The sequence below is a fragment of the Sciurus carolinensis genome, chromosome 12 (assembly GCF_902686445.1).
Source record: "Sciurus carolinensis chromosome 12, mSciCar1.2, whole genome shotgun sequence".
Lineage (NCBI taxonomy): Eukaryota > Metazoa > Chordata > Mammalia > Rodentia > Sciuridae > Sciurus > Sciurus carolinensis.
Window position 1 is genome coordinate 42,436,775 of NC_062224.1, and position 27,592 is coordinate 42,464,366.

At 35.0% G+C, this 27,592-nt stretch overlaps 1 protein-coding gene across 21 annotated transcripts in view; it reads left to right on the forward strand.

Annotated features, from left to right (window-relative positions):
- The window catches only part of Pard3 (par-3 family cell polarity regulator), a 649,712-nt gene that overhangs the window by 415,196 nt on the left and 206,924 nt on the right, over positions 1-27,592 (forward strand). For 5 of the 21 annotated variants that reach the window (XM_047521509.1, XM_047521522.1, XM_047521507.1 and 2 more), the window contains 5 exons: positions 5,513-5,672; positions 12,046-12,235; positions 16,935-17,086; positions 18,125-18,169; positions 22,797-23,024. In XM_047521509.1, coding sequence (XP_047377465.1) covers positions 5,513-5,672; positions 12,046-12,235; positions 16,935-17,086; positions 18,125-18,169; positions 22,797-23,024 — 775 coding nt within the window. The remainder of the gene's footprint in view (positions 1-5,512; positions 5,673-12,045; positions 12,236-16,934; positions 17,087-18,124; positions 18,170-22,796; positions 23,025-27,592) is intronic. The other 16 variants (XM_047521520.1, XM_047521523.1, XM_047521524.1 and 13 more) reach the window with 7 other exon arrangements.

Consider the following 27,592-nt stretch of genomic DNA (forward strand, 5'->3'; position numbering starts at 1 on the left):
ATTTTAGTTTTTATAATTGAAGCATTATTATAAATAGAGGTGATTTAAAGTGTATGGAAGAATATTCCAGGCAAATATTATGTATCCTCAGAGTTTGGTATGTGCGGGGGTCCTGCATCCCTATGAATATCAAGGGATGATAATGAGTTGTGATTGGTGATGAATTCCATAGTCCCCTTTCCAGCTCAGAACTCTCCTGAGCACCAGATTCCTCATCCAGCTGCCCACAGATATATTCACTGGCATATCTACAAGGCTCCTAATTCCCAAGGCACTGCCATTCCTTCAGGGATAGAAGTCAGAGATCTGGAGTCACCCCTGAGCTCTCAGGTGTGTAACTTTGGCCTTGGGAATCTGTCTGTATTCAACCCACTCTTCTCCATCCTCACTGCGACTACCTGGATTCAGAGCCCATCATCTTCCCAAGCTCACTCTGTATTTCCCTGTAGGTTTCTGTATAGTCAGGCTATCTTCCACAGTTCTTGCTCTGCACTGTTGTAAGGAACAAGTTTCTAGAAAACAAGATGATCATGTCAGTCCCTGCTGAAATCCCTTCAGGAGCTCTCACGTCTCCAGGATAAATGCAAGCCCATCACCTGCCCACAGGACATACGTAAACTGGAATTTGTACCCTTCCATTCCCTCTTGTTCAGTCTGCTGCAGCTCCTCAGTGCTCCTTCCTCAGATGGGTGATGCCTCTCTCACCTCCACTTGAGTCCATTCTGCCCCTTGTCCTAGCAGCAAAGACTCATGTAGCCTTTCAGTTTCAGTTTTCTCTCTTGAAATATTTCCATAGCCCTGTGTACCCACTGTCATCCAGCGCCATGTCACTCTCATGGCTTCCTCTCATTTTCTTTCACTAGAATTGTTAATGCTGAGACTGCCAGGATCTTGTCCATCTACTGTGTTTCTGTCTGTCACGGGTATCAGTTCAGGTCCTAACATGTCAATGAATGATCATGGAAACAGTCCTGGAATGTGGCATTTTTCAAATTAAAAAAGAACATAGTTACTGTTAGAGACTAAAGTTCTGAAATAACCATCAGGCAAGGTAAGAAAATGAAGTTTTTTGGCAGAGATTCTAGATTTCCTTTGCTTGCTTTTTTAGATCTTATGCTCTTCCTTAACTACATTTAAGCACAGTGCGGTGGTGTATGCCTGTAATCTCAGCAGAAGCAAGGTTAGCCTTGACAACTTAGGGAGACCTTGTCTCAAAATCCAATTAAAAAGGGCTGTGGATGTAACTCAGTGGTAGAACTGTGCAAGGTCTTAGGTTCAATTCCTGGGACTTAAAAAAAAAAAAAAAAATCATAGACCAATCTTTGGTTATTTTGTAAGAAATACAAATGGTTTCCCTATGTTTTATGCTCCTGGAGGATGCTGTAATTTTTTAGAGATGAATTTTTAAGTCCTGACATTCTTGTCCATTGTTTCAGCTTTGGAATTCACAAAGCAAAAAGAGAAAAATCACATCACTTACCCCAATGGAAAAACTTGTTGAAGAATGAAAGAAAGTAGAGGAGGCTGGGAGTAAATGCCTGGCATCATTCCTGTAGTATTGAAAATAACTTGTGTATGAGAATTATGCTGATTTTAAATAGTTTAAGGACATTAATATTTGTAGAAATTACTGTAATTTAACATAGCTTCCAGTTATTTCACTATTTCTATGTTAGAAGCGATTTTATGTAAGCCTTTTCTAAGTTCTGGTAGAGAACATTACCATGTGAGCTTTTGAGTTAGACCCCATATTGAGGGATTTAGTCATCAAGAACTACTTTAGAATGAATTCTTTCTCTAGATTTAATCCTCTTAGAATTAGAAAGTTGTATTAGAATAGAAAAGGGCCTCAGGTATCATTTATAGTTCTCTTCATTGTATGAATTAGGAATAAATGCTGAGAAGTCAAATGTTTTGCTTAATGGCTGCAAGGGCAACACACTGACAGTAAGGTTAGAAGTTAGGTGGCCATGCCTCTTACACAGGTGAGCGGACTTAATCAATCATGTTGTTAAGGCAACCTGTGTCCCAGTTGTGTTGGGAAGTAGCATACAAGAAAAGTGTGGTCTTTATTATTAGACAGAATCAGTTGAATTTTGTTCTGCAATGTACAGGCACAATGATTTGGGGAGTTTTTTGTTGTTGTTATTTTTTTTTTCCTTCATTCTGATTCTTGGTGTTGCCAATAGGAATGTGGAGGAAGTTAAATGTTATCCTGCGTGAAAGCAGAACCTGTCTTAAAACTCCCTCCATTCTCCCCCAAAAGTAAAACCTATCTTTTTATTACTTGCTTTATGTTTACCTGCCCTTTGAATGCTGGCATATTCTAGCATGTATAATTGTAACCTAGGTTAAATGTCATTTAATTTGTGACAGTGTCCTCAGTTTTAAAAGCCTTCTTTCATGTGACCTAATATATTGTTTTAAGGAAAATCTGAGTCACTTTTCTGAGGAATTAATTTTTGAAGTAAATTATTCAGCCAGTGCCTGATCTCTACCAGGCTTTGGGGATAAAACAGAAAAGAATATACTCATAAAATTTGAATATCAAATAATAAGATTTTGCCAATTGCTAACTAGATTCCAGTTTTAGGTTGGCTGAAGGGAATTAAAGCCATACCTAGGCCATATTTTCAGTGTTTATAGTGGAGATGGTGGTATACATTTTCTTTATGTGAAAAACATCATTTGACCCACTAATGTATATTTAGATCAAAATGAGATTTTCCTATAACTGTACAGAAATTGTATTAGTGTCTTTAGAAGAAACCAAGATTTTAACTTTTCTTAAGGAAAGATAAATATACCAAGATATAATGAAAAGCATATTCATTGGACAATATCCAGTTTTTTTATTAAAAAGCATTTATTATTTTCTGATTATAAAAGCGATATGATTTGAATATCTTTTTCAAAAGCATACCATATTTACATTGTTTTAGATTTCAAGGTTATTCCCCATTTTTATATCTCTGTAAATAATGTTATGATAAATATTGATTATTTTTTTCTTGAGATAGTGACCACAAAGTGAAATAAATGACTGGTCAAAGAGCCAAAAAATAGAATACTTTTTGACCTGCCTTTTTCATTTCCAAGTTACTTTAGCAAAACACTATCACTTTTCCTCCTACTAATATGGATTATCCTGCTGCAACCTAGAGCTACTTCTGTTCTTTAGCAGGTAGAATCTTGCTAGGGGTGGAGCTAAAGGGTGAAGCAACTACTGTTGTTACTTGGGACTGAATTAGAGTGAAGAAAAAGTTTGCACTTTAAGCAGCAAAGAGACAATGTCATGAAAAGTGCAGTTCTGTTTACTTTGGGTTCTTCTTCTCATTAAATTCAAATTTAATAAGGTTTTAATATATGGATTTTGCAAGGGTGTGGGAGACCAAGCTTGGAGAGTGGTTGTTTTGCCCGCCTTTTCTGTGCTGGTGCTATGCCACCTGACACAGATCTCTTTCTGAACCTCATTTTCTTGCAGGGAAAAAAAAAATCACCAAAAGATTTAAAACTGTGTACCCCAATCAGTTTTTTTAAACTGCAGAAATTAAAAGGCATTGTATGTTCTGTTAAATATTTATGTAGTAGACTATTGATGTCTTCATTTAAATCTGTCTTTTCAAATGCAAATTAGACATGGGTTGAGGTAGGGAGGTGTAAGATCTTTCCCATGAAAATGTTCAAGTGCATGATTCTTCTGAACAGACATCGGATTGTTTTTGTCTAGAAAGCTGGGATTCACTATTTTTAATGGAATTTTTATTTTGCTTTATAAATTTTTCAATACCCTCTTGTTATATTTTGGGTTTTCTTAAATGAAGGAGGTTTTTAAAGGTTTTATCTTTCAGAAAATGTGTTATGTAGTCGGGTTAAATTTATTTTTTAAGCAAACTTTTGGGTATATTTATGTTGTGTTAAACTATATAGCAAGCAATACTTATATGTAGAGACTTTTATACCAAGTGTCTTTTATGTATGTGCTCATTTAAAATCTCACACTTTCAAAAACACGCTTGTCCTTAAAGTTATAGAACATTAGTTTTATTTGTTGTTTGTTTTTACCTCCCTAGAATATCTTGGAATTTAGGCATTGTATTCTTTCAGAAAATGTTCTTTTATTTCTTTACATCAGAGACCTTGAATATTTAATTTACTCTTCAGTAAAGCTGTCAGTTGTAATCTGCAGTTTAAAAAAAAGAGCCTAATAAAACAAATCCTCATTTCACAATTTAAACCTTATTGAATCTAATTCACTAGCACTGCAAGTTTATTATTCTCCTGCAGTTTGACGTGCCTCCAATTGTAATTGTGTTGACCCTTCAATGCATTAAATCTCCCCAGTGCTTATCAAACTGGGAGAGATAGGTCTATAATTTGGAACTTCATTAAATATCTCATTTATATTAAATACACGATAGCTTCTAACAGAAATAATGATTTGTTCAGACAAAGCACCACAGTTGCAGTTTCATCCATTTTGAATATATAGGCTTCTCACATGTGGCCCTGTGGTGCCCTGGTCCTGCCCTCGCCCTGCATCCGCCTTCCCCAGGTATAACTGGCACCAAAGCCTCATAAGAAGTTAGTCCATGAAGTTAACCTCAGAAAATGAGTACTGACAGTTGTAGTTAAATGTACTTTGTTTTTCCTTGAAGCAGAGTTGTTTCAAGTTCTTATTAGCCTAAATGTCTTCTTTCTATTATTTGTATGAAGAATAGGAGTTGTAAGACAAAGCAGTTTTAAGGAATGCCACATACTATTTTAATGTGTCATCATAGAAATTGACCTGCCTTTTTTGCTCATTTAATAGATAGCATGTTTGTTAAACACTCTTATCTGTGTATTCCACCAGAATATTTGGGCTTATTTTCATATTATTCTATATACTGTTAAAGTGCTTATTTCAGTCATTACTACTTCATACTAAAAGATTATGATAAGATGATACCATGATTATTCTTAGTTTCCACTAGAAGAAATTTAGATTTATTGTATGGTTGAAAACACTTAAGCTGACAAATGGAGGAACTAATAATTCTACCAGCACATAGGCGAATGTGTGCTAATTGTTAGATATATTTGCATTCTGTATGTAATAAAATTATATCCCAAGTCCAGCTTCTATTCTGATAAAACATGTCTTTTACAGAACAACATGTAGTAAGGAATTCTGAATTAAAATGTAACTTAAACTGACTTCAACAAATACTAACAATGAAATTGAAAAAATAAGCAACCAGATAAGATTTTTTGTAAAAGGTTTTAATATACATATTTTTCCTCTGATGGTTGAAATCTGACAGAACTTCATGGGAGGTATTGTATAAAGTGGCACAGAAAGTTGGTCATTAGGCAGAGCTGTCATCACAAATTATTTTGGTACAGGGTGAAAAGTTCTAGTTCATTTGGTACCCAGTTGGATACAGGCCTTGGGCAAGTTGTTATAATTCCCCCATGCTGCTAATGGGCCTCCAGGACTGATTTTTGCTTGCCCCTGCTTTCTGTATAGCTAAAGTCACCTGGGAGCCCCCCTGGACCTGAGCTGCCCATTGAAACAGTATTGGATGATAGAGAACGAAGAATTTCCCATTCCCTCTACAGTGGAATTGAGGGACTTGATGAATCACCCACAAGAAATGCTGCACTCAGTAGGATAATGGGTGAGTCAGGTAAAACTCTGTTTATCTCATCTTATGTATATACTTTCATTGGTTCACTGAGAGGTTATTAATGTAATATTAATGTAAAGGAGGCCCATGTTTCCAAGAGGAAAGAGAACAGGTTCATTATAATCATTCAGGAAGTGTTAACGTGAAAAGAGTAAATCAATTACATCGATTTGTTAAGTGAAGTTTCAGGTCCCATAATATGTGGAAAGAATAAAAAAAGAAAAGGATCATTAAGAAATTTTTTTTTTTTTCCACTGAGCAAGATATTCTTAACTTGTTGAAGAAAACCAGTGAAGCTGTTTTTAAAAATGTCAAAATTTAGTGGTTAGGGCAAGAAGGATTCAAAAGCTATGTGATTCACAATTAGAACTGCTTTGAAGAAAAAAAAATATGTATCCATATGGTTATACACCTTTATTAAATATTCATTTATTTTGTTTATACTAATTATGATATTGATATGTTTTAATTGTATTTCTACATTTTCAAAGCTTTAGTCTCAAAATTCTATACCTAGTCTTTTGCATCCTTTGTTTGGATTCAACACCATACTGTCTGCATGGCCCCCAGTGGGTAATGAGGTTATTAGCACTTGCTCTGCAGCAGTTCAGCTTCCTACTAACAGATTCAGTTAATAAAGACTTTCTCTGCCACAGGAGTGGTTGGATTTGCAGAATTGCTCATCTTGGGATTAGCTTGTGAGATTCTTCAAATTTAAAACATAAGTGGTGGTTTGATTAAAACAACAGCTGACATAAAACACTGGTATTACTGGTTTATTTTGCAAGGCTCTCATTTAAAATAAAAACCTAAATTTAACTCCATTTTGAGTACATTTAATGCAGCTCGAATATACTTCAAGTTTTCATTATGAGACTTCATTGAAACAAGAATTTATTGAGTTCATTAGTTGGTGTTTATGGAAAGCCTGCTATTGGCAAGACCTTGTGAATATGCTTTTTGCTGTAGATAACAAAGATGAGTAAGAAACAGTCTGTAACTTTGAAGGACGTTCTACTGGACATAAAAGAAAAAAGTACATCAATATGACTAGTAGAATTTTCTGTTGTTATTTCTCTAATCCTTCTGGCTTTCTTATTTGGAAAAATTGCTAAATTCTGGATTTCTTATCTTGGTATTTGTAGAGCTAACACATCAGCTCTCTGGTTTTACTCTGTTGGCATTTTCTTTTTTTCTTCTTGTCATAAGAGAAATTCAGGGCAGGGTGTTTCACCTGTTGGTTTGAACACCAGTTGGGTGAAAGACCTTGTATGTAGTTTATCACACATATTCTTTGCTTATTAATTGTCACCTCCTCTTCACTGCAGTTGGATTTTCCATACTTTCTTGGCTTTGGTGTAAAACTTTATCTTTGTTGAATTCTTTTTTATTGATGAATTTTAGATCCCTTGAGAAAGTGCGTGTGTGTGTGTGCATGTATCCCTGGATCTGTGTGCATACAAAGTGATATGCTGTAATTTCCCCTTTGTTATAGGAACATAGGACTTGCCATACTGAATCAGACCATTGGTCCACCAGTTCCTGTAACCTGCGTCCTGCCTCCAACCCCTGATGCTTCAGAGGAAGGCGAAAACTAAAACTTTTTAAAAAAACAAACAAACAAAAATCCCCAAATTTTCACCTAGCGACTTATTGAAATGCTGTATATATATATATATATATATGGGTTGAGGAGTTTTTTGTTTTTTCCATGGTCTGTTACCCTGATTTTGTTAGCTGTGACTGTTAGTCTTTTTCAGTTTGCATTCTAGTTGACATTGTTTCCCCTTCCCTCTGATAGATATGTAATGAATTCTTACATTCCAGATGCCTCCCTATCGCAGGAATTACCCTTCTAGTTCTGTGTCTTGTGATATTGTACATTTCCTTTGGTTGGGGAATGACAGATTCATTATTGTTTGATAGCAGGCCAAATTGATGTGTGATTTACGTATTTCCTTAAGACAATTTTTTTTTTACATGTTATACTAGAAAGGAAGGATCCTACGTAGTTTTATCCTGAAGAATGTATATGCTTAATTTGATTTATATTACATTTTGCATATTTGAGAATTATAGTCTTTTACCAGTCCTTGTTCTAGTATCATTGGTCCTAAGAATCAGATGCTATTTATAAAGTTGGTTAAAACACAACGTTAGAAATCCTGTGAAACCAAAATACAGGGTACCACATATAAATACGAGAGCACTGAACTTCCATTAGCCTGTAGTAATTGCTGAAGTATTTATTGATTTGCACTGTATCTAGGAGCATAGAAATTTCTCACACAGATCCCGTTTAATTAACGGTTGTCTTCTGTACATTTAGAATCACTCCTGAGTGGTTGCTGTGGACATGATGCTATTTACTGCATTTTCCATATGCTAGGAAGAGATCTTAGTATGGAAATTCCAGATGATTACATAAAGAAGTGATTTTTTAAAAAATATGAACAGGGCAAATTTTCACCTACAACATTCCCTAAGTAAGGACTGAACCAGAGTCTTAAGGTCTTGTGATCTATATCTATGGGATCACATCCCAGGAGAGAACCTTCTATAAAATATCACCAAAAAAGGAACAGCCTTTTCACTTGGAGGAATGTCAGATGTCATCAGTCACACTTTCTCACTTACCAGATAAAGGAACTAAGTCCCAGCATCCCATGATGATTTTTGTTTTATTTTGTTTTTTGGCTATTTCCACTTCCTAAAAATAGACCTCGAGGGAGGGATGCTGAGATCACACCGTGTGAATGATATTCATGACATTTATTATTTATTCACATCAGTTTAAAGTGTCCAGTCCTTAAGCAATGGCATTAGTTTTCAGAATCTGTTCCATCCCAGCATCCATTGTGATCGAAAAGTTAAAGAAGTTCATATTTAAAATAACCTTAGATACCATGTACTCCATCCTACATACCCTTTACTCAAGGAAATTATGGACCAAAGAACTTAAGTGACCAAACTAAAATGGCACAGTTTCTGTGTTTCTGAACCAAAATCTGGATTTATAATTTTCTGGGTCATGGGTCCCACACTTGTCACAACTGACCTGTCGCTTTATCTGTGAGTGAGGTTAGTCAGAATTATGACCAAAGGTTAGATTTCTCCAAATGTCATCTGTTTTTATTGAATTTCCACTGTCGTGGATTTTAAAAGCACAGTTTTGCATATCCATCAAGAAGTAACCTGTAGTGAGCCCACATAGGATTTCTTCCTATGAAGAGTCTTGAAAAGGTTTTCTAATTTTTAGACTGTCTTAATTAATAGTGAATAATAGGCATAGCTAATTTAATCAATATATTTACTCCATAAAATACAGTACAAATTGATATTTGAGAGCATCAAACCTTAATTTTTCCATCAACATTTTTATCTGAACAAATTTTGTTTAAAGCAAAATGAATTTTTTTTTCAAAATGAATTTTTCACATCTATTTTATAATTTACCTCAGTCATGTCTGCATTCATACATTTGTGGTGAGTTGAAAATATGTTCAAAACATTTATACCTTGTTAGAAATTTAACAGAAAAATGGGATATTGATGTTATCAGTCATATCACTGGCATAATTTTTCTCTTCTCATTTGTTTCTAGTCTCATGCATGACACTGCATTCTATGTAAATTTACCAATGAATAAATGTTCAGTAAACAATACTTTTGTATCTCATTGTTTCACTCTTCTATAAGATATTGACTGGTTTACTTCTTAGTTTGTTTATGGTGATTAACTAGCTGAGGACAAAGAACAGTTTTTTCATCAAAAAACAGATTCCTTCTCATGTCACTCTTAGAAAGTTTCATACTTAGGATGTGCCAAGTACTAGTAAATGTAATTGAGAGATTATGGTGTTCTCTTGGTGGAGCTTGCTGGAATGTGTTGTTAAGTGGCTTAGTTGTCCATTACTCCAGTTGATTCTTGGAGCCAAATCCCAAACCTATTCTTGGCCAACATGCTGCGAAGTGCAAAATTGATGGAAAATATGAGTAGGCAAATCTTGTGATGCATTAACCTCAAGAATCATGGGTGAGAGATAAATATCAAATTGTTTTATTAGATACAGTTTTTGACATATATGCATAAAATTTTGGATCATTTAAGGTATAATATTTCAACTCCAAATAACATTATGAAACAGGATTATCACATGAACCAATGTTTCATATTGCTTATTAGGATGTCTTTCAGGATATATTGTGTTTTTGCAAGAATTTTAGTTTTTGTGTTTAAAATATGTGCACCATTATTACTTTGTGATATTTCCGTCAGTAAACTATGCCTGAGTAAAGATTTGGTATTTAATGCTGTGAAATATGCCTCATCAGTGTCAATTGTCAGTCAGGGGTAACCATCATTTTATAATCCTGTATACTTTTTGGGTGGAAAAACATATCTCTAAGAGGATATAGTCTTATCGTAGAATGCCCTACCTAACATATAAATGGTATTTTGGTAAATAGGTTTCTATACTAATATTCCAAATCTTGTGTGGGAAGAAATAAATTATTTGAAATCAAGAAAGGGAAATGATTACACTTTCCATTTGATTTATGTTTGTATTGTAAGCATTCATATAAAGCTGCTAGTTTTCATAGTTTGTCAAACTGGTGCATTTGAAATCAAAGTAGAAAGTTTTCTTGATGAGATGCTAAGCAGAGGTTTCAATGAACATGTAGTGTCTCTACATTAGAGTAGTCGATGCTAAATAATGGATGCATTAGCAATTTCTAGCAAGGTTAATTTTGTGGAAAGTATATCCTGGAACAGTACAGCTTAAATATTTTTTGTTTCTTTGCTGAAGTCTCTTGAAAAAATATATTATGTGCTTAAAAAAAAATCCTTTAAGCCTATCTATAGCACACCCAACATTCTTATGAATGTTCTCTTTTAAAGTTGGATCTGAGGGTAATATTAAAATGTTATTGAACTCTATACTTTGCTGTGGTGTTATGTAAAAAAGAGTAATTTATAATGAAAGGAAAGTGCTCCCAGTGTTAAATGGTGGTGGATTTTACCTGGGTAGGAACCTCAATATAGCTAATTTAGCAGATTTGGAAATTGAACTTAAAATGAGAGCTTTCCTATGCTGTGAGGTGGACAGAGAAATTGTAAGAGCTCTTTGCTTTGTTGGGAACCCAGGTTGTGGACTTCATGCCACAGTGATGTTACTGTGAATGTAGCCTCTCACAAGGTATCCACATGGATCAAAAGCCTTGGCAACACATTCTTTCTGAGAAGAAGTATGGTACAAGATTTTGGGAAGAACCTACAGGAACTGTAGGTGATTTGGGGGGAAAAGATAACATCATTTGGACCCCATCTTTATCATTCCAGAGTTAGAGGCTTATAACGTGATTCTGTCCCTATAAAGGTTGTGATATGTAAATGACTGTTAAGCTGATCCTTGAACCTGAGCAAATTGTACTACAAGAAACTGGACAGTACAGTTGTGCAACTTTCCTTACTAAGAACATTGTGTCCTAACAGAATAAATCAAAATTTACAGGTTCTATAGTCGAGGCCTGAAAACCTCAAGGGCAGTCAGATCCTTCAATTTTTTTTTTTTTTTCAACTTTAACATCATCCTATCATCTCCTCTCTCCCAAGCCTTGATTCTGTGCTTACTCTTCTTTGAAGCATCATCTGAATGCACCATGAGCTTTTCTTCTTCATGTACCCATGCCTTTGTTGCTGATGTCTAAAAACAAATGCCATCGTTTCTTCTAGCAGAAAAGATAATATTCTTTATTGAAAATCCAACTCTGATGCTAATTTTTTTTGAGGTCACCAGCACTCCCTACGTGCAGCTACCGAGGCAATTACCAATGCCAAGTGAATGCCACCGAACCTTTGACATGACACGTATATCAGTTACTGCTGAGTGCCTTTCTCATTCTCATTAGGCTGTGAGCTCTTTGGACAGAGATTCTGTCTTATAGTATCTCCCCAGGGTAGTTGCCTGATGAATGAATGGATGAATGATTGATGTACATTAGTAGGGCTTTCCTCTAAACTTTCTGGTAAAAATTTCACAGAACTTTTTACAGCTTAGAATATGCATAGCATTTTCATTTTAGAAGACATTTTGATGATTATCTTTGGCTTTAGGTAACTTAAAACCAAAGAAATTGTATACTGTGCCCAGAGCTACATAGCTGTGGTGTCAGAAGTAATAACAGACTTGAAGCTTCTGTTTGACAATCATTGGTGAAGAATAAATGTGCTAAATTCTATTTTGTTCTACCAGGTTTAGCAGATATGTGGAAGTTTAGGCGTTTTCTAATTTAGTAAAGTATTAAAATGAAAAGGCATAGCACTTAGATGGATGTCTAGAATTTCTCTCTTTCTTTTTTTACTGGACAGGTAAATACCAGCTGTCCCCTACTGTGAATATGCCCCAAGATGACACTGTCATTATAGAAGATGACAGGTTGCCCATGCTTCCTCCACATCTCTCTGACCAGTCCTCTTCCAGCTCCCATGATGATGTGGGATTCATGATGACAGATGCTGGCACATGGGCTAAGGCTGCAATCAGTGATTCAGCCGACTGGTAAGTTCATAGTCCAAGGTTGGAAAACATTAATTAATTTATGTTTTCTATGGCTTATCACTGAGCACAGTAAATCCATTTTTTATAGCTTTTTTCTCTGTTCATGATTTGCATGTTCTTATTGATTATATACTGTAACCCTGTAAACTTGCTTAGTTGTTTTAGCCTTCAAGTGTTATAGTTAGTAATTTAGCCCAAACAACAGAACTAAGGCTACTCATTTGTTTTCAAGTTTTGTTATTTATTATTTATTTTAGATTCCTGTTAATTTGACTAATTGTATTTTTATACAATAAATAAGTTCTATGCAAATCCCCAATTTACTTGCTGCAATTAGATACAAAACTAATAGTGAATGTGTTCTGGGAATGGGAGGAGACTTTAAGGTTTCCTTTGAGAGTGTTGTAACAATACTGTTTAAAATCCTTTGAACTTCTTTCTAACAGTGATTTTTGAGAAATTCTCATTCCATTCCATTTTTTCTGCCATGTCTTTTTTTGTGCGGGTGGGGTGGGGCGGTGCTTGTGACTGGGCCTCGTGCATTTGAGGCAAACATTCTACCAACTGGGTTATATCCCCAACCCTCTGCCATGTCTTTGAAAGTAGGAGAAAGTAGTTGATATTATTGAGCCAGTGTGTGGCTCACAAATGTGGATAGGTACCTTTATCTATGTCCCTAGTAATTATGTACATCAGTAAGCAAAATGAAAATCCCTCTTAGAGATGACCGCGTAAGATTAGAGATCATTAACACAAACCTGTGAAGTATTAAGCCACAATTTTTCTATTTCCCTTTCTCTCACATCTTTTATAAGCATATCAGTAAAATTGTATTGAAATGTTGTGGCATTGTTCATTCACTGCTTACCAGTTTCTACTTCTACTTTTTCCTTGATTTGAGTCAACATAAAATATCAGATACGAGGTATCCATAGGACTGGTTATTTATGTTAACATTTTAGCAGTTATTTTAACAAAGCAAATCACTCCCCTAGTTCTCTTGTCCCACTCACTAGATGAAATCACAAAAACATAGTTCATTCATCTGCCAGTTCTACAGATGTTCTCTTGGAATAACTTCACCTGTTGTTTGAGCCCTTGAAAAGTTCATCTATGGCTTTTCTTTCTTTTTTAATTCTCTTTTTGAAAATACAGTATATAAAAATAGAGCTCTGCTAAGCCTGCATAATAGCTTAGCTTTGAATGAATTTTTTGGTTAAATGTAGCAGGGGTGACTACAATATACAGTAAAAACCCATTTGAAATGAGCAGATGCTGTTACATTGCTGCAGTTTATGTCGCTTTCTGAAAGCAAGAGCAATAGCAGAGAGAGTAAGGTTTAGATCTGTGCAGTATTCATCTTAGGGACAAAAGCCTTTGAATCTCCACCATGATAAGAAATTGTGGAGGGGGTCATAGGAATTAATGTATTTGGGGCTTTATAAACACTGCATTGGTGAAAAGAAATAAATAATGTGTAGGGATAGATTGTGTTATTAATTTCCCTAAGGGGGGATTTGCAAAAATGGTACGGACTGGTGTGATTTTGCTGTGGGGAATGTGGGGCAAAGGAAAGAATATGAATGAAGGGTTATCCAAACAAGAATGGCAGCTGTTCTGCATCACAGCAGAAAACGTAAGCTTTTCCAGTCTGACAATATCTCCCTAATCTTTGATGAAAATGTTAGGAAAACAAAAGGGCAATAAGACAGGATTAATAACTGGAATTTTAATAACACTGGGGGTCAGGATATGGTTACATTCTTCAAAGAATCATCTGTCAGTCCTGCAATCTAACTTTTTAAATATTCTAATATACTGTTTATTTGTCTGAAATGAGTTTAATGGGTATATTGATAGGGAAGAATTAATTAAGTCATGGTTGGAGAATATTTAGTTATTTTAAGACTCTTATTAACTCACAAACTCATTTGACATTTTAAATTATGTATATTTACAGTTCATTTCACAATTGCAGAAGGCTAAATATGTCAAATGGCTAAACTTCTAATTTGTAACCTAATAGAATATGCTTTTTCCAATCTATCAATTAATTTAGAAAACAGTTTTTTAAGGGGGGAGAAGACATAGCAGCAAATTCTAATTTTAATTATAACATAAACTTGGAGGATATAATATTAGTTGCAAATATACTGTATGGGGATATTAGGCAACATGGGAGGTAATCATTTATATTTCTTCAAAACATGTTTGCCAATAATTTCTTTTAAAACTGTATTTCAAATTCATTCTGTCCACAAGTTTTATACCTTCTTGGTGTTCAGGTGTTGAAGTGCTCCATATACTAATCCCCTGCCCCAATGATTTGCTAAACATGTACAGAATGATTGACTAGACCTACTTTCAATATATAAAATAACTACTGTTATTGGAAATATATTATTTCTAGTTTACTCCTGCAAAATTGGGTGATAGTGGGTTTTAATTTTCCACTTCTAAAATGTGTTGAGTAAACTCTTTGTATTCTGGAAATTATAAGCCATCTATCCCAGAGTTCAGTACATAGTATGTAAAGGGGCACCCAGGACTGCAAAATAAACATGACCCTTCTTCTTCTTGGAGCATCAAATTTATTGAAAGCTTTTTGGGGAAAATGTGATACTGTGTTTAAAATGAAATGATTTTAAGGAGAATGCAAACAAAATGACATTTATTGAGATACAGTATTTTGCAGAACTATAAAGCCAAATTGTTTTTGGCCTCAGACTAAACCCCTAGTCTCTCTGAGGTTAATCTTCTCTTTTCTGTATTCCTGCACCAGGGATAGGGTGAGGCAAGAAGGTTCTCTAGAGGCAAAATTTAAGGAAGGCTTGCTGCCAGATGTTAATGCTATATTTCTATGACCTTGAGAGTGAATACTTCCTTAAATTCTGGGCCCTACATACCCTGTATTTCATCCTTGGGTCCTCTCTAGTGGAAAAGAGTGAGACAATTGTCCAATTACATTACTTCATAATTTGAGATTGATAGTCTTCATTGGGTAAAAGTAACTTATTTTCTTCAGTGCTCAGCAGTTTACAAAGGGCTTTTTCATCTTAAGTCTGAATTTTCTCATTAGCCTTGAAAGTTGGTTAGGCAGCTATTCTCCTTGTTGAGCATATTAAGGCATATTGGTTCAAAACTTCATGTGTGGTGGAGCTTTTCTCAGGCACCCTACTTTTCACAACTTTTGGTTTAGCTCTTCTTTAAAAACTATTCGTGCACAGTAAATGGTACCTAAATTTCTGATGTCCATCCAAACCAGATCACTATCCTTTCATCAGTATGAATGATAATTCTTGTACAATTGTAAAGGATTAGAGAAGCTTGCTTCCATCAGAAACATATGGAAGTCTATCATAAATTCAACTGATTTAGTGGAAGTGGCCCCCTCACATCCTCAGTATGTTTAGTTGGCTCTGGAGGAGTGTTTTCTGGCCAGATAGGTAAGGTGGCTCTACCCTGATAAAGGAGAGCTGGTATATTTATTTACTGAGTGTGTACAACACAAGGCGAAAAAGCATTTCCATGGTATGAACTATACTTAGAACACCTGGTAGTGCTTTTTAAAATATTCACAGATTTTTACAAATGAGAGTGATTCTGTGTCATCTCCAGCCACTTCCGCTGGAAAAACACTTTGGAATATATCCTGTTACTAGTGATTTGCCATATGCTTTCCTATCATCTCCATTTGAGCCACTGTGTTGGTGTCACCCAAATCAAATGTCATCTAAACTTAGTTATGCTTTTCCTGACTCCCTCATATACTGTTAATTCTCTCATCTGTGCATCCACAGCTTCTGTTTCATGCTTCAAGTTTACACAGTATTTTTCTTATGAACTTATAGAATTTATGAACTTATATTCTCATTTATTATTTTGACCTTTGTCTACCCATCACAATACTTGAATCAGGATATGTTCTGATAGAGTTTTGTTGAATTGAGTTCTTTTCAGTTGATTAACTATGTCAGAGAAACAACAGCCTCATAAAACTACCCATAATGGTGGTTATTTTTTCCTGAAACACATGATAGATAAGAGGATGAGGACACATTTTTTCTGGAATTTCTCTCCAGTTATAGTTTATATGGTCACTTTTTGTGTCAGTCTATGTATATAATATATGGCAGATTTTCTCAAACATTCAGTCCTTCCAATATCTGACAAATATCTGGTTCATTTTTACTTTACTTATTTTTGCAGTGCTGGGGATTGAACCAAAGGCATCTTGCATCTTAGGCAAGTGCTCTACCACTGACCTACCCATCAGTCTTTTAAAAATTCTTTTGATTCTAGGGATTGAATCCAGGGTTTCTTTACCACTGAGCTACAACTCCAGCCCTTTCAATTTTATTTTGAGACAGTCTTTTACTAAATTGCCATCTTTGTCTTGAACTTGCAATCCTTCTGCCAAGCCTGTAGGATTGTAGGCATGAACCACCACACCTGCCCTTAGTCCTTCATTGTTAATAATTACTTAGAAGTAATGATTTGTCAGAGTGAAGAAACCTATTCAGCTACAGTTTTATTAATAAACTTTATTTATGTCATGCAGCTTAAATTGTTTTGATGAATCTACATATGTACACAGTTACATGCACATTACTATACACAAAGTATATCCAAATTTTCCGTAATTGGATGTCTTCTATTTTTAGTAATACTTTTATATTTATCTTTCTTTTCACACCAGCTCTTTGAGTCCAGATGTTGATCCAGTACTTGCTTTTCAACGGGAAGGATTTGGACGCCAGAGTATGTCAGAAAAACGCACAAAGCAATTTTCAGATGCCAGTCAATTGGATTTCGTTAAAACGAGAAAATCAAAAAGCATGGATTTAGGTAGTGAGTACAATCTCCATGAATCTTTATCTAAATAAGGTTTAGATGCTTTCAGGATAAAATTGATAGTCACAAACACATGTCTGTTTACTTTGAGCAATAGAGAAAATAAATGTGAAATGTGGCTATTTGGCAAAAATTAGTTTTCCTCTGAGTTTGAGATAACCGTATTACTCATAAGTGGCATGTTTTCATAATATGCAATATGTTAATATGTTTTCTTATGAGAAAGGAAACAAGTACATGTGCATATCATGCTATACTCATGTATGTTTATTTTTAAATCTGAAATGTTTAGCACTTTTGACTATTTAAAAAGCAATTTCATCGAAATTGTATTTTGTTTGTTATGGAATTTTTGACTAGAAGACAAAAGTTTTGGAGAAAAACCATTATCTCAATCCATGTCTGGAATTTGGTTACTTTATGATATCTTCCTTTTATTGCTATCCTTTACAGTTTATTTAATAGAACCTCTTGTGTTTTGAGAATTAAGACATTTAATCAGATCAATAATTTGAGAGAATATTTATTATAGAAAGTAATAGGAGCAAATGAGAGGAGGAATATAACAATAATTGTTCAATCAGACACCAATCAGGTAGTGTCTCTTTAAATCCAAATCCACAAAATAATAATTAATTAAATTTGTAAAGTGAATGATTTTTTAAAAAAAAATACATCGTTAATAAAGTGTACCTTATACTGTTCTTTGGCTGTTTGCACTTCAAGACTAAAAGCATTAATTTATCAGATGCATATAAGAAAAATTTGGCAATGCATAGCCGTGGCTAATTTTGATATGCTAACATATAAATAACACACGTCTGTGAAATGAAATGACTGGCATATTGCATGGAGACACTGCTTTTTTTTTTTTTCTCCTTTTATTTTTGATTATGAATGTTTGCTTGTTTCGTATTATTTGCATGAAATATTACTTAAGAATTGTCACCTAACTGTAAAGGTCTGGGAATGGTTGAAGCATGTTGGGCTGTGGGGACTAACTGGGCTAACCATTATACATTTACCTTTTAACAGTAGCTGACGAGACTAAACTCAATACAGTGGATGACCAGAAAGCAGGTAAGAATGGACAGTTAGACTGTTGCCATAGAAACAGTGGTCCAAGAAGCTTATCACAATTATAGAGCTGCCAATCATATTGCATGTAAACATAAGTATTCCAGTCTTGCACAGATGTTCTCATTGTGGGAAATCAAATTGTATAATAAAGGAAAAATTTTCTCTCAGGACAGATTTATCAGTGGTATACATACAAAATGGAAATACAATGTAGTGCATTTATAATGTTAAAAACAATCTAGATTTTTCTTCTTTTTTTGAGATGGGGTCCCCAGGCTGTTGAACTCCTGGGCTCAAGCAAACTTCATCCTCAGCCTGTCCAGTTGCTAGGAGTACAAACATATGCCACCACACCAGCTTCTAGATTTTTCTAATTATTGTGTAGTAATGTTTTATCACAATTAAAAAAAAAAAAGCAAAATCCTGAAAATTTGTTCTCTGTGGTAGAGTCATTTAAGTTTTTAAGTTATTTATATGTTATCTATGTTACATCCAATTTTCTAAGTGGTGATTTTGATTTGAAAGATAACATTACCAATATAAACATTTCTTACTATAGGGAACTTCATACAGGATTGCTATCTTTGATCACTCAGAAAACTTTGTTTCTTTTATGGATGTTTGAATTAACTTAGAGTTAACTTGTATTGGATTAGACAATATAATGCATCTGCCTCCATATCTTAGCTTTGTGAACTTGTTCTGAATTCATTGCTTTCAAAATACTGCTAGACCATCTCATAAAATAGTGGGTTATATTGAACTGGGTTTTATATTATAGATTTTACTTTTTATGTTGTATGAAAAAAAAGCAGAGGAAAGTCTTTAAGTATAGTTTAGGGAATGTACTTTGTTAAATTGAGCACTTGTGATTTATTATTATAAGTTGGAATCATGTTTTAATTATTTGAGATCCAGGATAATTGAGTTACATCGCTTAGCACTAATTAGCTTTAATTCACCTTTTTAACCTGCAGTAGTAATTAGTTTTAGCCTGCTTGAAAAATGTGTATCCCACATACATATGTAAAGATTATTGTGGTTGTGATTGGAGTTAGCATGTACTATAGAGTAAAAGAGATTATAAAAATTACATCCAATAAATCATAAGATTAACTGTATTGCAAGGCAATTAATTATAAACTCAGCCCCTAACTAGTTATTTTTTTTATCAGATATAAAATTCATTGAAATTCTAAAGTAGGATTAAAGAAAAACATTATTTGGTAGTTTACATATTTAAAATGGGTGATATGTTTTTGAAGTTGGTAGTATTCAGTACTTTTTAAAGGAGTAACTCTTGTCTAACTTAATGTTACTAAAAACCCTGTTGACCTCCAGCTAAAGGACGTGACTTTGCATACTATGCCAATTAATTAAATAGGGAAAATATTTAATGTAACCAGGTCCAAGCTACTACAAGGAAAAGAACAATTTATTGTAATTTTAAAAATAATGATATCCAGACTTTAACTGAAAGTGTTATATAACTTTCCTGGTGAGTAGGCAAATTTTATAATTTAATCAAAGCATGTTTTTGTCTTTTAAAATGTTAGACCCTAGATGTAAACGACATTTTTCTGTACTATCTGCAATCTTTTCTATCAAAGTAAATTGGAAAATTTTGACAAAAAATTATTATATAGGTGTGCCTTTTGGTCTATTGGTTTTAGATCTCCATTAATAAAACTTTTAAACTGGATTCTCTCCACCCAATTAGTAAACAGGTTTTCCATTATTTTTCTTTTTTCATTTCACTTTAATTTTCAAGATTATTGTGATTGTACTCTGGTCCAAGAGTTTTGGGGAGAGTCATAATGGCATTTTAACATAGATCATCTGACTTGCTCTAAACCTTTCATAATGAAAACTGAATTCTATTTTCCTTTGACCCTTGCAAAAGACATCAGTCACTGTTTTTGAGTTTTTGTTTTGTTGATTTTTGGCAAGAGGGGGAGTAATAGGTAGGAATAGAAAAACAGATCTAAGGCTGGGGTATATAGCTCAGTGGTATAGTGTTTGCCTAGCATGTACAAGGCCTGAGATAGATACGCAGGACTGAGAGAACAAAACAAAACAAAACAAAACAAAACAAAACAAAACAAAAAAATCCCAAAAAACAAACAGATCTAGGGAAGAAAATATGATTGTGGTTTCATTCTTTATTTCCAGATTGAGGGTACGCACGTAGTTGTAGATAGTGAGTTAATAAATGGGTGTGTGCTTGTATTCCAGTGAAATTTTCCAGATTTGGGCCTGGGTTTGCCAATCCCTATCATAAAGCTACAAGTTATAGAGGTGACCTTTATGTAACTTTTTTTTTTTTTAAACAATATCAACCACATGTAAATGTAGAGAGGGTAGTTGATTAATCTCCGACAAACCCAATATCTACCATCCACAATTATCAACATTTTGCTAAAATTTTGTACCATACTGTTATGGATATAAGGGAAAAATTAAATAGGTAAAGCTCTGAGTACACTGGTACATTTTTTTGAGGGGGGTACTGGGGATTAAACCAGGACCTCATGCATCCTAAGCACATGCTGTACCATGGACCTGTGCCCCTAGTCCCACTTACAAATATTTTATTGCTTATTTAATTTTACTTTCACCATTATTTTTCTTTGCAGATTTTTCTGTGTTTATGCTAAGGGACACTTAATTTTAATAAATATTCATGCCAGTTCTGAAGTTCATTATTGTAGTTTTTGTTGCTCTGAATACAATGAAACCTCAGCTAAGCTTAATATATTTAGTATATTATATTTCTTTGGTAATCCTTACTAAACCATGAAATCTTAGAGCTCTAAATACAGACATTCATATATGCACATATCTTTGAGGAACCCATGAAAACATCAAATATTTGCCTAATACATATTTTATAGACCTGAAATGCAATGGAAAATTATGAAAATTTATAGGCATAATTTACTCAAAAAAGATGCTCCCCATGCTAATTCTAGGAAGTATAAGGTAAATGTTTCTGCCCAGAAATGATCCCCACCCTTTATTTTATTTCTTGATTTCTTACCTTTAGTTCTTTTGAAGAAAATTAATTTTCTTTGCTTAACTTTTATGATTAATTTAGAAAATGTACTTGCCAAAAATTAAAGTGCTGTGAAGAGAAAAAGTAAGATTGATCTCCTTGAAATATGTCATGTGAACTTGTATTATAAAATAATGAATATATGCAAACGTGCATTAAGAAAGCTGAATATATCATCGTTTTCTCCCAAGCATACTATATTGAATATCTTTCCATCATTAGAATCTTGTCTGCCTTTCTGTCTATATTACATTTTCAGCAATCTATTCTTACTTAAAACAACTACACGATTTTGAAAATGAGGTGAAAGTTAACATGTAAATGAATCTAAAAAAATAATTCTTGATTTGATGCTTTCAATTTAATTTTCATTCTGTTTTATACTCTGAGCTATGGAAAGCCCATGTCACAACTATTTGTCTTTGAGGTAATAACATGACAAGGCTACTCCTTAATTATTGATCAACATATGGACTTATGACCCCATGTAGAGATAAACTATTTAGTTTCTCCTCTCCTCCCATTTTTTTCATCTGTCTTTTTAACAGGATAATTGAAGAACCAGTTCTATAACCTGGATTGCCCAGGTGGTGGTGCAGAGCTGGTGTTTCAGCCATGTAGGGGCTAAATTAGTCTACCTTTGAGTGCCAGGTCAGGCCTTGATGGATGAGGCTGTCTCACCTGGTTAAAGAAATAAGCTCTGATTGCCTTCTAAACCTGGATACTATTGTTATTATCTCAAGCCTTTCTGCCCTGAATCTTCAAGAAATAGAGCCAAATTGTTAATTCCCTGAATTCTCCCCTGCCATCCTATTGAAATTTTCTTAGTAATTGCTAAGTCATCTTCCTTGTGTCCCTCACCTGTTTTCAAACAGGTAGTATTCCCAGGCCTGGTGATGCAAGCACTCACTTCCAGCTCTCTGGTCTCACTTCCTTTCTGTGCTTCTGGGAGAGAGCCGTCACTCTCATCATTTGTTTCGTTACAACCTTGTACTGCTCTTTCACTAGAACATTCTTTTTTTCCAGTATTAGGAAGACTCTAACAAATTCTACCCGGTGCTAGATTGTTCTAATTGTATTTGTGACAGGTTGTATATCTGCAGTTATTCATGGGAAGTGAAGCTCATTGATACAAATGTCTAACTTCTGCTGGAAATGACTCTATACTGCCAGAAAATGGTTTCAGTTGATTTTAAAAGCTTACTCTTAGTTGCTTAGCCTTCTTATAACCTCTGCATTTTTAAAATGACATTCTTGGTTATTCTGGCTCATTTAGATTATTTATATTACTTGGAGCAAAATGATTTGATAAAAATTTCATCTGTTCAGATAAAAATGGAAACTTGAAACTTAGACCTTTTCCTAATGGAAATATAGGGGAAAAAATCAAATATAAATTTGGGAAAATGAAAATTCATAATGATTACTTTATTTAGATATTTTTCATCCATATTCTATCACTTGCCTATGTGCAAATGACCTATATCCCAGTTTTCCAAAATGCGTAAGTATTTGAGTACGTAATGTTCGCCTACCTCTAACTAATTTATATATATATTTTTAACCTTCAAGGCTCCCCCAGCAGGGATGTAGGACCTTCCCTGGGTCTCAAGAAGTCAAGCTCACTGGAGAGTCTGCAGACAGCAGTAGCTGAGGTGACGTTGAATGGGGATATTCCTTTCCATCGCCCACGGCCACGCATAATCCGAGGAAGGGGGTGCAATGAGAGCTTCAGAGCTGCTATTGACAAGTCTTATGATAAACCTGCCATAGATGATGATGATGAAGGCATGGAGACATGTAAGTTTATAATGTCTAAAGAACAACTGTTATAAATAGCTCTCAACAGCACTGAATCTTAAAGTGTGCTCCAGACAACCCTTGGGGATTCCCAAGAATCTTTAAGGTGATCTCTGAGATCTAAAGTATTTTCATAATAAAAAGGTATCATTTGCCCTTTTACTCTCATTCTTTCACAAGTGGGGGTTTCCTAGGGATGCATGCAGTGTGATATTGCATTAGACTGAATGTAGTGTCAGATAAGAGAATTTCTATTCAGTTGGTGTTAAAATAAAACTTTTGAAAAAAATTGAAAAATTATAGAACAGCATTGTTCTTAGATTTCTTTTAGAAAATATCATTTTTTTGTGAAAATGTAATTTCTATTACTATGAATTGATTTGTTGTTTTTTATATTTTTATTTATTGGTTTTAGGGATTGAACCAGAGGCACTTTACCATTAGGCTACATCCCCAGTCCTTTTTATGTTTTAACTTTGAGACAGGATCTCACTAAGTTGCCAAGGCTGGCCTAAAACTTGGTGATCTTCCTGTCTCACCTTCCCAAGTAGCTGGGATTATAGGTTTGCCCCATTGTATATTATATTCTAAAGCTGTCTCAGTTTTTAATCAGTACATATTGATAGCTATAATTTAGATTCAGAAAAAAAATTTGGTGTACTTAATCATTTTTAGGGGTGTGAAGTTATCCTAAGACCAAAATGTTTGACAGTCACTGCTATATAGAGTCTATGAGGTGATAGTGCCAGTGAATATGTATAATAATTTATGATCTTAAAAGCACATTTTTTTACTCTTGATTTATTTGAACTGAACTAACAGAATTTGTGTATGCTTGTATTTCCAAATTACAAGATAGTTTAAGCCAAGTTCATTGAGATGGTTTTCCACTGAGAAAAAATATATAATGTTTATATTTTTTTAAAAAATGCTTCATGTAAGTTATCCTTATCATTCAACATTTACTTTATAACAATAACCACTCCATTTAAAGTACAGGGATAACTCTGCTAATGTATTTATTTAGAAGAGCAAGGTCTTAGGGGTTTTTAATCATAAAAGTTATTAATTGATATTGTTTATTACTAATAATTTACATTTTACCTTTCTTAAAATTAAACGTGACTTTACCCATCTAACTCTTAGAAAGGTTGGAGACCCTGAAGCTCAAAGTTATTGCAGAGAGCAAAGATAATTTTTGTGGAATGTGAATCATTTTCTTTTTAACATTTGAGTAGACCGTTTCTTATCACACATGCCTAAGTAAGATTGTAGTTGGGAAGAAGAGTTTTAAATAAAAAAGAACACATTCTGAAGAGATTTAAAGCAAAATTACATAATTTTTCCCTGTAACATATAATGTGTTTGAGAAGGTGAATATTTCTGCCATAATGTAAAATGCAAATAAAACTTAGGGAAAGGATTGTTGCTTTCTCCCCCACCCCCTGCCTAATTCTTCATCTAAATCTGGACAGTTTTTTTCACTATAATCAGCCAATGATTTCATATATATGCTGCCTATTCTTGCCAAATGAAGAACATATTTCCTATTTTAGCTGCCAGTTCTGGTCTCCAAGATCCTGAGTCATAGGAGCTTTTGACCCTGTTGAGTTTTCTCCCATTGTAATGATTTCTTGCCATACTAACCAATATTAGTTGACATTTAAAGATTTAACTTGTCTTTCCTGGGTACATACTTATTAAAAAATATTGTACTTTGACTTCTTAACATGTATATTTTTAGCATCTACAGCTTATATGCTTTTGAACTTTTTTCTTGTTCTGGCTAAAATGTTATTTATGTTCCCTGTTCTCTTATGTGATTCATTTCACATAGAACAGGAGATGGAGTATAAGGTACATTTTTGTGTTAGCCAGCTTCACATTACTATTATGGTACACCTGACATATTTAACTCATAAAGAGAAAAGAATCATTTTAGCTCTCAGTTTTGGAGGTTCCAATGTAAGAGTAGGCAGCCCTAGTTCTTTGAGCCTCTGGTGAGGATGCTGCATGGCAACGTTGGGGTGTGTAGTGGAGCAAACTGCTCACATCGTGATCCTAGAAGCAGAAAGATGCCAAGAGATTAGTCCACACTTGCCCTTGAGGGCACACCCTCATGAGGTCCCATCTCTCAAGGTTCTACCACCTCCCAATAGCACCACCATTAAATACCATTAAAACATGAACCTTTGGGGGACACTCATGCAAACCATAGCAGTTCTTAATTCTGTAGGGACAGCTTCCTGAGTTTTCTACCAAAATAGACATCTGCTTTTATCATCAAATATACTTTGTTTTCTTTTAAAATGTGAAATAAAAGAGGGGTGTGTGTGTGTGCGTGTGTGTGCATGTGTGTGTGTGTGTGTGTGTGTGTATGCATGCTGGGAAATGAACTCAGGATTATTTAACTACTGAGCCACATCTGCAGCCCTTTTTCAATTTTTTGTTCTGAGACAAGGTCTTAGTAGTTGCTTAGGGCTCTGCTATGTTGCTGAGGCTGGCCCTTAGTCTTGTGATTCTCCTACCTCAGCCTCCTGAGTTGCCAGAATTACAGGTGTGTACCACCATAACTGGATGAAATAACAGATTCTTAATAGAAATAACAGCGTATTAAAATTATTCATTTACCTATCTCCAAATGAAAAGCAAGAAGGGAAATAGACAAACATGCACTTCTGAACAAGAACTATAAAGACAGGTGCTCTGAAATGTGCCATGCCTACCACCACAAAATGCCATATTTTTCACAAGTCCTGCCATTAATATTAATTCTCAGATCAGTGTACTGATCTTTAGCTGTGGCAAGCAAAAAGCAACTATTATAAATTTCAAATGTTTACAGTTAGAAAAGTTGACATATTAATAGATAGAGTGCGGAATTACAAAGAGGAATCCTATGCTAGTCTGTGGTCTCCTAACAAAGTTGGGATTTATGTCAAAATACTTAAACCCTTGAGCTTTAATTTCTTCATTTGTAAAACTGAAGATTTGGACAATAAGGTCACTGATTTTCAAACTGTGTGCTGTGACCTCTGGTCAGGAAAGGTACTTCCTAGTTTTGGGACCTGGAGGAGGCTCTGAGTTTCACCCCACTACCTGCCATTACCTCTCTTCTTCCTTAACAGTTGCTTTTGATTTGCTTTTATTCATTGGGGTTCTTTGCAAATTTTAGATTTTAAAAACCATTGTTTGCAATTTTTAGGAAAAAGTTTAACAAATTCTGGTTTAGATGGTTTAGATCGTTTTTGAGGCCACTTCTAGTTTTAACATTCTATGATTATTTGTACCCATTTTCTTACCTGCATTTATCCTGCCTGATAACCTCTCATACCTTCTGTGAGGCCCACTGAGGGAGAACACCCTGTGTCTGTTGTAGTCCTGCAACCCCACAGGGCTGGGCCAATCAGAGGTTTTATGAATGTCTGTCAAATCAGTCAGTGAGCTCCAGGCTGACTGCTGCCGTTGTGTGAGAAAGGAGGGGGACAGAGAAAGACTCTCAGTGTGTCCTAATATAATGTTATTGACATTTCACCATACCTGTTGTATCCTGCACTGGGCGTTGCACCTACAAAACCTTCACCATCTTAGCAAACTTTCTTTTTCCTAAAAAACAAACAAGCAAACAAATAATCAAGGGTGCCCTCAGTGCTGGTGGTCATGATGATGAGAGACAAAAAAGCTTTTCATGCCTCAGGATTGTGAGAAGGCCAGCTGGCTCTTTTAGCTCCTCCTCTGGTTTCCTGAGTGCCATCCTTTTCAAGTCTGTCTTGTGGGCTTTTGCCACATGGTCTGTACACTGTTTATCACTGTGACCTTGCTCTTGCAATCTCACTTTTGCAGGCCTGTTCCTCAGTAACTCACCCTCCACTGTCTGCACTCTGAGATACTGGGCCAAAAGATTCTTGTTCTGTGCTGTGACTCGGTTCTGGTTGCCTGTTGAAATTAAAATACCATATCACCATAGCTCTGAAAAGAGGACCATTGTCTGAGCAATCTTTCAGTTAGGCAGACATCTTGCAAGGATGCAGTGCACCCTGCAAATATTGTGGTGGACAGTGGGTTGTTGATGAAAAGCTACTAACGGGTAGTGGAGGACAGTTGGTGAGGAGCAGAGAATCCCAGTCTGACTTAGTCTCTTGTTTTCTACTGGTATGTTTCCTCTTTACAAGGGAGATTCACACACAGGCATGGTTGATCTCATCAACTGGGTCGAGCACATCCCCAGTGACTGCATTTCACGGCTCTGAACAGGCTTGCCTCTTCTCCACAGTGTTGAAATCATGGCAAAGGCACTACACTGGGGGCCAAGAGACTGGGGCGGGATCCATGTGGTATCTGGTATCTGTCATCTTCTGTAGCACTTACGTTCTTCCTGCAGAGATGGCAGAAGCCAGCGTTTGTGTCTCTCATTTAATCCATCTGGCCTCTCCATGTTGTGTGTGTCTGTCTGGATCGAGATGGAGCTTTGTATTCTGGGACCCATTATCTCTGAGGCTCTACCTGTGTTTGACAGGTCAGGGCATCTACAATCTGCTCCTTCTTCTATGCAAATTACATACCCAGTC